Genomic DNA, 11,745 nt, shown 5'->3' with positions numbered 1-11,745 from the left:
GCGAGGGTGGGGGCAGCCGGCTTCGGCCCGCGCGTGGGGGACCCCGAGGCCGCCTGGGGGTCTTTCTCCTGGGACGCGCGTCCCGCGGCGCGCGTGTTCGCGCCTGCTGCCGACGCGACCCCCGCCGGGAGCGCCGCCCGCGCGAGCGCGTCCCCGCGTGTGCGGCGCGCCGGGGGCCCGCGGGGTGCGTGACGTGCTGCGCGCGGGTGTGGGCTTGCGGGCGTGGGGGGGTCTAGGTTCTCGCAGGCGCAGTGCGGAGGGAAGGACCGGCCGCGGGGCTCGTGCCGCGTCCCGCAGACGCCCGCGCGTGGAATGCGGGGGCTGCGGACGCCAGCTCCTGCGGCTGCCCACTTCCTCCAAAGCCCGTGTCCGCGCCCGCTGGGCGGCCGCCTGTCAGCTGTCCCTGGCGTGGCCGGGAGCGCTTACGGGTTCCTAGAGTTGCGTTTTTGTTTTTGTGTTTTTTTTTTTTTTAAATGGCGTTCACGTAAGTCTTGTTCGGAGCTGCCCAACATCTTGGCCAGGGAAATACGGTAGAGAGCAGTGACCTTAGATAATGGCTCTAATTTGGGCTCCCCCCCCCCCATTCTTTTTGGCAAGAAATTTGCATTTCATGCTAAGGAAAATAGAGTTTATTTTAAGGGTGCGTAGGGAAGGAATCCGCAAGCCCATTAGGGACCGAATCTGTTGCTTATGGGTCTGCGCTTCACGCTTAAAGGCTGCGTTTTAGTGTCTGTTCCTCTCTGTTCTGCTCTATTTTTTTTAACTGTTGCCTAATTTTCCTTTTTCTGAAATATTTCAGAATATAGAGGGGGATCTAACCAATTCATGATATAGATTTTACAGATGTAATCATTTTACCAAATTTACTTCAGGTTCTCTTTAAAAAAAAAAAAAAGAAAGAAATACAATTGCAGATATTGGAGGTACTCAGCGCCTCCCCTTGATGCCCTGGGGATAGCCACTGCCTTCGGGTTTCTGTGTATCATTCCCTTGCGTATTTTACCCTTTGATCGTGGTACATCCATAAGCATTATATAGTATTGCTGCTTTTTAAATTTTAATGGGATGAAACTCTGTATTTTTGCTACTTTTTTTTCACTCAGCATTGCATTTTGACATTTTTATCTGAATAAATTGGTAATTGTGTTATTATCTGGTTCGTGCATTTTAATTGCTGGTGTAGAATTGCATTGTATGATATACAGTAATTTACAGTCATTTATGTATATCCCCTATTGATGGACTTTGAGGTTGTTTCCAGTGTGGGACTGTAAACAGCAGTCCTGCAGTAAATGTCTTTACCTGTTTGCTCTTGCACACGTTCAGAAGTTTCTCGGGGAGTGCAGGTAGTAGTTGGTCTGCCGGGATGTGTGACTTCAGCCTAACCAAGTGCTGCAGAAGCTCTCAGAGTGGTCGCACCAGTTTCCCCCTCACTGGTATTGCGTGAGGATAGTCCTTTGCTTACATCCTTGCTAATGCTTTATGTTACCAGACTCGGCGTTTTTGCTTTCTGTCTACTGACCAGCTTCCTTAGGACTTTAGCTTGCTACTGAATTTTCCTGCAGCCACTTGGGCTTCTGCCCCAGCCCTGTGTCAGTCTGTGGATAGTTGATTGGCTCAGTCTGTCTCTAGTATTAATACGGTTCTAATATTGATTCCAATAAACATTTATTGTGTACCTAATATATGTCAGTTCCTACAGATGTTGTGAAAGAATTTCCATATCATGGTTACTTTTCTAGTGGCAGGTGAGGTGATTTATTTAAAGGTGTTTGATATGGTAAATGTTTCTTGAAATTATTTAATGTAATATTTAACATTGAAAATATATTTAGCACATACTCAAGTGGTGAATCAAAACAATAAAATGAACCCTTGTGAATCTACCACCTAATCCAGTATTGAGTGTGCTTACTTCCAGAGGTGACTGCTCTCCTGAATTGTGTGTTATTCCTTGTTATTAACAATTTAATCAGAAATGTATATATTCTTTATCGATGTACTGTATGCTTTCTGTTGTTTTTGAGTAAAAAACCATACTGGGTATAATCTTGCTTGTTTCACTTAATGTTCTCTGTGAGTCATTAATAGTATAAATGTAAGTCATTAATCTTTCCCTGCTGTGTAATATTCCATGGGTGAATATAACACAGTGACTGCATTCTGTTGATGGAAATTTTGTGTTTTTCCTGGGTTTTGCTTTATAAAAATTATTGTACATATCTTCTGGTATACAATTGTGAGAAATGCTCTAATTTTCACACTGGGGAGTATGACCCACCCCAACCCCACCCCAGGAGTAATGAAAACCTCCTGAGTATGTGGGTACAGGTGATGTTCATGAATCAGTTTCTAGGTCATTGAGTTCTGTTTGTTCCTGTGCCTAAGACTGGTAATGCCTGAAGTCTATGGTAGATGCCTCCTGCAAGTTCAGCTTTCTCTGCTGCCCTCTCACAGTACCACATTATCACTTTACATACGAAAGGGAGACCACACCCCACGTGGAAGAATTCCCCAGGGAAAATAGGGATCCCACCTAGCCAGTGGTGGTAATCCGCACACCCCCTCTCACATCCACTTCCAAAGAAATGCATTTCCAGTGAAATTTCACTTCTTTATCAGCATAGTTCTTTTTAATCTATTGTGTGCTAATGATGATACACATGAAAGAGAAGGTGTAGCAGTTTTACTTTAAAATGTTGCCATGATACTGGAGAAATTCATCCATTTTATTTAAATTTAATGCTGAAAACTTCTTAGTTGTTATCTTTATGTGTAAAGAGTATGTGATTTTTAAAAGCATTTTTGAGTGGTTTTAGAGCAAAATAAAAAAGGTTAGAATACTACTGGGATATTCTGTTTGAAGTGTATTGCTGGTTGAAGAGCCTTGAATGTAAAGCCTTATAAAATAATGCCAAATTGTTTTCTGAAGTGATGATACCAGTTTTTCAGTATACATAATTTGTCAGTGTAAAAGTTATGGTTGACCTACAACCTGTCCAATGCTGTTGTTAGATATTTTTTTACTGTTCACCAGTGTAGTGAGTATGAAAGGATGCATCATTGTGTTTTTAATGTACATTTCTTTGATTATTAATGAGATTGAGCATTTTAAATATGTTTATGAACCATTTATGTCTCCTTTTAATGAAACATGCGCTCATATCTTTTACTCATTTTTAAAATTGGGTTGTCCTTTAAAACTGAATAAACTGGTAACTCTGAACCTTTGTTGATAAATTATAAATATCTTCATCCAGTTTGTGGCATGTCTTTTTACTCTTTATGTAGTTTTTATGTAGTTTTACTTTATTTACTTTTTATGTAGTTCGGAGAACAGTTCTTAATTTTAATGTAATCTAACTGAAAGCCTTCCTTTCCTGGGTTTATGAAGACATTCTCCTCTATTTCGTTTGAGTCTCAAATCCATCTGGAATTGGTTTTTGTGTGCGGTGTGAGGTAGTGATCCACACTGCCTTTTTCCCCCGTGTGGCTCCAGTTATCTCTGTCCTATGTGTTACTTGCCCCTTAGAGTACTGGTGCTCCACTCTATCATCTCTTTCATATGCATGATTTCTACACACATGGGTCAGTTTCCAGCTTGCCTTTCTGTATCACTTTTCATGTCTGTGTTGATACACACAATCCATTACTTATTAACACTGTACTTTTACCAGAAATCCTGATATCTGGAAAGGACTTGAATCTCAGCTGTTCTTGGATCCTTGTTGTTTTAAGAACCAACTTGTTAACATTATGTGATTCTTTGGGACTTAATTGGAATTCATAGAATCTGTTTCAAAGAGAATTGAAATCTTTAAGATTGCTAACCTTCCAATTTGAGAATATAGTATTTTCATTTATTTAGCTTGTCAGTGTTTTTTAAAAGTAGTTTTATAGTTTTCTTCCTAGACATCTTCCATTTGTTAAATGTTCATTTTGATGTTTTAAATAATTTTGTTACTATTATAGATGGTAGTGTTTTAAAAATTCTCCTTATTGTTAGTAAATAAAAATATTTTTAAAACATTGATCTTTAGTTATCCACTTGCTAGCTTTTAAAAATTATTTCTAATATATTCTTGGAAATTTCTTTGGGTTTTCTATTGGCTCTTTTCTTTCCTATCGTTTACCTTAAAAAAAAAGATTTATTTATTTGTTTGAAGGGCAGGGGGACAGAGAAGAACAGAGATGGGGAGAGAGAGAGGGTTCTTTTCCATCTGCTGGTTCATTCCCCAGATACCTGCAACAGCTAGACAGGAACCAGGAACTCTAGCTTGTCTCCCATGTCGATTGGCAGGGGTCCAAGTCCTTGAGACTTCTGCTTTTCTAGGTGCAATACAGAAGTGGAGCAGTTAGGACTCTAGCTGGCACTGTGATGCGGGATGCTGGTGGCAGGAATGGCAATGCCCTTCCCTCAGTTCCCTTTATTGGCTGTGTTGTCTGATTTTGGTGTGGTTACACTGACTTTACACAGAGTGTACTTCCTCTTTTTCTGTTCCCTAGGAAAGTTTGGACTGGAATGATAAGTGTTTTGGATGGAACTTAGTGACCTGTCAGATAATTTTCTTCTTGCTAAATTTAGTGATAAATGGCAGTTAAAAGTAATGGACTAACAGTTTTTCTATTTTTTCTAGTCAGTTTTGGGGATTTATCCTTTCATCACAAAATTTTAACCTTATTGGCATCCAGTTCATGGTATTGTTTTAGTTACCTTTATTTTTTTTTAATATTTATTTATTTATTTATTTGAAAGGCAGATTTACAGAGAGACAGAGGCAGATACAAAGGGAGGTCTTCCATCTGCTGGTTCACTCCCCAGATGGCCAAAATGGCTGGAGCTAGGCTGAACTTAAGCCAGGAGCCAGGAGTTTCTTGAGGGTCTCCCATGTGGGTTCAGGGGCCCAAGCACTTGAGCCGTCTTCCACTGCTTTCCCAGGCCATTAGCAGGGAGCCATTTTGGAAGTAGAGCAGCTGGGACTTGAACCTGCAGTCCCATGGGATGCTGGTGCTGCAGGCGGCTTAACTGGCTGTCTCACAACGCTGGGCCCCAGTACTCACTATTATGAAAGCCTGCTGCCAGTTTTGTTCATACTTTTTTTTCTTTTTAAAGATTATTTATTTGAAAGGAAGAGTTACAGAGAGGCAGAGGCAGAGAGAGAGGTCTTGGATCCGCTGGTTTGCTCCCCAGATGGCCACAATGGGGTGGCAGGGCAGTCAGTAGTTGGACCATTATCTGCTGCCTTCCTGGTGCATTAGCAGGGAGCTGGATCAGAAGCAGAGGCAGAGGATGGACTGTATCGCAGGAACTCTGAAATAGGCTGCTGGCGTCCCAAGTGGCAGCTTAGCCCCCTGCACCACAACACCCTCCTCTGTTCATGTTTTCTTAAAGAAAATACTTTTTTCTTTAAGCTACATTGGATTTTCTATCTTTGGTGTTCTAGCATTACATTCCTAAGTCTGGTTGGAGATTACTTTTTATCTATACTATTTTGAGTATTTGTGTTTCCTAATTTTGAATTTTCTTTTGTAAGATCTAGAAGATTTTGAGCTCTGAATTATTTAAATATTTCTCTTTTCATTTATATATTCTCTCTGGAGCTTTAACTGGACTGGTTATATATATACACACACATATATAATAAATAAATAATTTCCAGGTCACATACCATCCTTCACATTTTTCATTTCCTGTCTCCTCACTGGAATTTATAGTGCTGAGTAGTCTCATCAGGTATTACCTTACTGCTTACCAATTTTCTCTTCAGCTGTGCCTAATCTTCCCTTTAGCCCATTTTTTTTACTTGTAACAAATATGTTTTTCATTTTTGAAAGTTCCACTTGGTTCTTTTTCATATATACCCAGACATTCTTCATTGCCTCATGTTGCTTGCTCATTTTTGAGACTTATAACTATTCTGAAGACTCTGAGGCGCTCTCTATGTCTGGTATCCCTAGGAAGTCTTAAAATTTATTACTTTTGATACTTTTTGTTGTTGTTGTCTCTTCTTCATGGTGACTTGTTACCTCTTGTGCTTGGTCATCATTCATTATGAATTGCTATTTGGTTGATTTTTGTGAGAATCTTGAGACTCTAGGGTGGGGGTGCTTTTCTTTCTAAAGCATTGGTATCGACTTTGGCTGCCATTCAGAGGAGTTTAAATTAGTTCCCACATTGGCTTCTGGCTCAGTGTCCTGATTGCGCTTCTGCTTTTGGCACAATTGCTTGTAGCTCTGGACTGCCTGGTTTAATTCCTAGCTGATGTTTATTGCTTTTGGAGGCAGAGGGTGGCCTTAAGTGTTCCTGTATTTTTTGTGAGCTCAGCAAAACATCAAAAGTATTTTTTTAATTAGGGTCCAGGTTTTTTGTGGTAGTAGTGTCCCCAGAATATCCAATTCGCTGTAACTAATGTGGTTGTAAGTCCTTTATTTTGATATTTAATTTTGGCAATGTAGTAATTCTAGTTTGTGTTAGAAAAAATTCTCTTGTATTCAACATAGGATTTCTTGATGACAGATTTTTTTTTGTTGTTGTTGAAACAAGTCTATGCCTAAGTTAAAAGTTATTTGAAAGGAAAATATTAACAGCACAGGTGTCAAATAAGTACATCAGAGTTAGACTCTAGATGACCTAACAGTGTAAAAACTGCTGTTGGAGACATGAGCAGGGTGCTCCAGGCTTCTAGAGAAGAGGTGCAAAAATAAACGTCACAGCTGGAAAGTCAGGAAATGCTTCCAGGAATTGAGTATTAAGGACTGGTTGGTAGTAGGTGGCTTTGGAGTAAGGTTTGTTTAGGAGTGACAGGCAGTTGGGAATGACTGGCTTCTTGGTTGTGTGTCATGGAATGACTAGAGATGAAAAGAAGGAAATGGATTCATAAGAGGCCTTCTGTGCTCATAGTACGGAGGTTGAACTTCATTCGAGGATGAAGGGGAGTTGTTGAATCATTTAAGCAGCTAATTTACTGAGTAAGATGATCCAAGTTCTAGAGGATGCCAAGATTAAAGGCCACCAGTTAGACTGCTTGTGCAGTTAGTTCAGAGGAGAATCGATGAAGGTAGGATGCAGGAGTGGCACAGGGCGCGAACAGGTGTGTGTGCCAGTTCTAGATCTCCCGGGGAAGTAGGAATGACAGGACTTAGCGCCAGTTGGTTGCAAATGTTGGGGGAGACAGAAGAGTCTAGGTGACTCCTCTGGTTTGGGTAGCCAGGAGGCATATAGATCAATGAACCATTAAACCACATACAGAAAGAGGAAAGAACTTGGCTTCATTTGTTTTTGAGGAAAAAGATGTTTGTTTCTGAACTTACTGAACTTGAGGGGCTTGTGGGTCATCTTGGTTAAGATTCAGCGGCAGTTGATGGGAGAGGGTTTACAAGCCAAGAGGTGCAAGCCAAGAAGAGCTTCGGGAGTCTGCAACGCCTGGAAGCCCAGAAGCCGATGTTCCTACAGCGTAGTATGAGATCATTGGAGTGGTACATAGATAAACAATGGAAGTTTTTCATAGCTAGCAGTTTAATTTGTATGAAAACTGTAACCTGTGCAACAAACCTGTAATATTGTGGACATGATCACTTAGGCCAAGTGTGCTCACTTAAAGGGAAATATTAAGTAAAAACACATGTGATATGTGGGCAATGGCAAAATCTCCGTGGAGCTGTGCAAACAATGAAGGCTCAGAAAGTGCTGCTGTAAGCCATGGGTTGGTGTATATGGTCACCCAAGGAGAGAGTAAGAGTGGGAAGAAAAGAGAGTTGATGTATGGGTGGCGGGGAATGGAGAAGAGGAGGCCGTGAAGGAGACTGAGGAAGAGCAGCCAGACGAATAGGAGGAGAACCAGGAGAAGATGGTCTTTGGAGTCCAGATGAAGAGTTCTGAGGAGGAGGAAGTGGTCCACAGCGGCAAGTAAGTTGTAAGCTGAAAAGTGCTCTTTGGATTTAGCAATTAAGGTAGACCATATAGCTGGAATCATACCAACAGTGGATATTAACGATAACTGGTATTTACAGCATTCCTAAATGCCTGGTACTCTTGGAAGCACTTAACATATGTTAGCTGATTAGCCAGAGAGGAGTATTGTTACCTCATTTGATATGAGAGATCCAATACGTGAGATCTGCCGGAGACCACATACCCAGCAAATGGGAGAGCCAGGATTCAAGCCCAGGCAGTCTGGCTCCAGAGTCTCTGTCTTAACCATTTTGCCACAGTGCCTCTCTAGTTTAAAAAATAATAAAGAGAAGAAAAGAAAAACTACACCAATGTTGTAATTTCAGTACAATTGGTGCTGTGTGTGCTTATCATGACATCTGTCAGACTTGAATGCCAGTGTCATGTCTCTGGCTTAGTCTGCCAGGTATGCGCATGTTAAAATTGTACTGTAATTAACACCATGATGGTGGTATGTGGGCTGTGATAGTTCTTGGCTCTTTCTGTATTTACATACAAAAAATTTTTGTAAAACAAGTGAGTTTCAAATTGCATATATTTTCTGGGATAGCATATGTCCCATAATATGTGCCAAACTTTTGGTGCTATGAAGTGTTATTTTTTTCTGGTCAGTGTTCACTTTTGGAGTTAAACTTTGGAAATATTACTCACGTGGAACACATCAGGTTCCAGACGTTTTAGATAATCAATTGTAGAAGGTCAGGATGGCCCTTATTGAATGAAGGCAGTTTCTCTTGAGTGGTAGAAGAATCCAGATTGTACCAAACAAAGTGAATAAGAATGGAAAATCTGCATGGTAGAAAAAGAAAGAGTTCTGGACAAAGTTAAAAGATGGTTGTAGGAGGAGGCAGAGAAGTGTCAGATTTAGACCTCCACCGTGGTCTGAGGTGTGGCCCTGGGAAAGGAGAGCCTAGCAAGGTAGGCACTGAAGTTCATGTTTGTTGAAGAAGTAGTTAAATTGCAAGACAGGGGTATTATCTGCTTGGGCCGTGATGTGGCTGGGATGGTGATGGCATTTAGAGGAGAGGGACAAACACTACAAACTGTTTGCCTGTGTTCTTAAATATGACAGTAGCCAAGAGGTGAGTAGGTAGCAATGACAAGGAAAAGTAGATGGAGAAAGATACAGCACTTGAGAGAACAGACTCTAGAATCTAAGGGCCGGGTGTGAGTCCTTCCTAGCTTGACGACATTGAGAAAATTACTTAATTTTAACATTTTCTCATCTTTGCAGTGGAGATGGTGGTACTGAGCCTGCCAGGAACTGCTGTAATGGTTGTGAAAGGATGCACGTGAGCTCCTTGTCGCGGGGTGTGATACATGGTGCGCGTGGTTTGTTAGCAAGGTTGTTGTTCATGGTCGGTCGTGAGGTTTGCATTCAGTGAAGTATATGTAGTAAAGATTGATTTAAAAATAGATCTGTATTTCAAGGACTGATGGTGGTCTTGTTTAGGAAACAATAAATTTGGTTCATGTAAACAATAGTGGGATAATTGTGGTGAAACGAAAAGATGTAAGAAATGAAGATGATAGGAAAAAGAAAGCTGTTGCTTGGGCGAGAGTTTGAAGTAATGAAATGCTGTATTTTCTAGTGCTACTTAGGTTTTGTAGCTTCAGCTCTAAAAATCCTTACTACTGTGAACTTTCTTCAAGAAAAAGACCTTAGACTGAAACTCCAGCTCTGATTCTTCTTTTCCCTCATTGAAGTATTTTTAAACTGTGGCTTTCGAGACCGTGGGGCTCTGCACAAGAGCAGGGCTGCCTGTGCGGTGCAGCGGTGTGTCAGTGTTAGTGTTAGGAGAGAGCTTGTTGGAGGATGGAAGGTCTGGATGTGGCTGTGGGGAGACAGGAGATTGACAGGCTCGCCCTTACTGCTCTAGCCCTGCCCCTTTGCCCAGTACAGAAACTCACTGAGATGGAAGGCAGAACACGAGCTGCTGATAGGGAGTGATTTTCTCACTGGAGTCAGGATTTCAGACAGGAGGTTGAGAGTATAGCAGAGTTGTGTGTGAGGAAATAGCATTTGTCACAGAGTGCAATGAAAGCAGGTGGGGCCAGTGCAGCAGTGGGAAGATGTCTTTTCATTTAGCAAACTGATGTGCGGGCTCACCGTGTGCTAGGCAGTGTACAGAGATGCATTGGATGCTCTCATTGTCTTCCAGAGTGGAGATGGTGAATGTGTGAATCTAAGGAGAGGAAGAGATAAACCACTGGCAGAGAGTCAGGGTAATGAACAGTAGAACGGGGATGGGACTCTTCCAGAGCTCAGTGCTCTGACTGGAGTGATTTCCTGGGGCCGTAGGTTCCTGTCTTTTTCTAATGTACCTTAGTAGCCAGGAAGACTGCTGCTCATATGGCCTCAAGTGACTGAATTACTGACTTGGGTTTGTGTTGTTTCCTTAGGACCGTGCACCATGGACGATTTTGCAGAGGGAGATTTTGCTGTAGGGGAGTATGCCTTGTTAGGAGACTGCCCTTGTGAGGATGATACCCAAGAATTGATGACTGACGAGTATGTTCGTGTGACTCAGCTTTACTGTGATGGGGTGGTAAGTAGGTTTGTTAATATTTGTGTCTTAAAGGTTTTCTGGCTTACAGCTATCTGAGAGAAGATATTTTTGTGATTTGTGGGTTTTGACAGGGAGGTACACAAACTCAACAAGAATGTGTAATGCCACAGAACAAAATGTCATGGCAAAAGGTGGGTTCCTTACTGGGCATTAGAGAAGCTCTTGGGGAAAACTGCAAAAAAAAAAAAGAGGGGCAGGTGTCATGGTTAAGCCACTGCTTGCAACACACTCATCCCATGTCATGTGCCTGGGTTCAAATCCTAGCTTCACTTTTTGGACAGGTAGAGTTATAGACAGCGAGAGAGAGAGAGAGAGAGAGAGAGAGAGAGAAAGGTCTTCCTTCCACTGGTTCACTCCCCAAATGCCCACAACGGCCGGTGATGCGCTAATGCAAAGCCAGGAGCCAGATGCTTCTCCTGGTCTCCCATGCGGGTGCAGAGCCCAAGCACTTGGGCCATCCTCCACTGCCCTCCCGGGCCACAGCAGAGAGCTGGACTGGAAGAGGAGCAACTGGGACTAGAACCCGGCGCCCATATGGAGGATTAGCCAAGTGAGTGACGGCGCCGGCCCCCCAGCTTCACTTCTTATTCATCTTCCTGCGGATGTTACCCTGAGAGGCAGCAGGTGATGACTCAAGGACTTGGGTCCCTGGCATCCATGTGGGAGACACAGGTGGAGCTCTGGGCTCCTGGCTTTGGCTTGGTTCAGCCCTGGCTGCAGACATTTGGAGAGTGAACCCGCTGGATAGAAGATCTTGCTCTTTCTATCTCTCTCCGTATCACTCTGCCTTTCAAATAAAGATAAATAACAGCAATAACAACAAAAGAATCAGAGGAGACCCCATGAGAAACGCCTTGAATTTAGACTCACTGAAGATGTGTTCAAAGTATGTAAGTAAATGTGTATTGAAAATTTTTGGTTTAGTTCTGATCATCTTTAGATCAAAAAATCAAGAACTGTGTTTTTGCATTTTACCAAATACAAATCAAAAGAATTTTCTTCTTTTTAGGGAAAGCAATATAAAGATTATGCCCAAAGTGAAAGAAATTTAGGTGAGTACATTGGTGTCTTAATGTTTATTTATTGGAAGACCTATCCATTCAGTTATATCAATATGTCAGATCTACATGTTTAATAAAAATTTATTCTTACTATGTTTTTCATACTGGAAACCCAAACCTTTCTTTGTTAAGATAGAGTTTTAGCCAACACTTAATTATTCTT

The 11,745-nt window shown here is 41.8% G+C and overlaps 1 protein-coding gene across 22 annotated transcripts in view; it reads left to right on the top strand.

Annotated features, from left to right (window-relative positions):
• TTC3 (tetratricopeptide repeat domain 3) overlaps positions 1-11,745 on the top strand; it is a 127,103-nt gene that overhangs the window by 387 nt on the left and 114,971 nt on the right. For 8 of the 22 annotated variants that reach the window (XM_008274871.5, XM_008274872.5, XM_008274870.5 and 5 more), the window contains exons 2-3: positions 10,355-10,500; positions 11,531-11,573. The exons of 12 other annotated variants lie outside the window; for them this stretch is intronic. In XM_008274871.5, the coding sequence (XP_008273093.4) occupies positions 10,366-10,500; positions 11,531-11,573 (178 nt within the window). In that variant the 5' untranslated portion in view covers positions 10,355-10,365. Of the gene's footprint in view, positions 1-258; positions 485-579; positions 7,907-10,354; positions 10,501-11,530; positions 11,574-11,745 lie in introns of those variants that run through there. 2 more of the 22 variants (XM_002721266.6, XM_089331410.1) reach the window with 2 other exon arrangements.

This window comes from Oryctolagus cuniculus, chromosome 4 (assembly GCF_051225735.1).
Source record: "Oryctolagus cuniculus isolate XC-2025 breed Fujian yellow rabbit chromosome 4, ASM5122573v1, whole genome shotgun sequence".
Classification (NCBI taxonomy): Eukaryota; Metazoa; Chordata; class Mammalia; order Lagomorpha; family Leporidae; genus Oryctolagus; species Oryctolagus cuniculus.
This window is presented reverse-complemented; position numbering and strand designations above follow the sequence as displayed.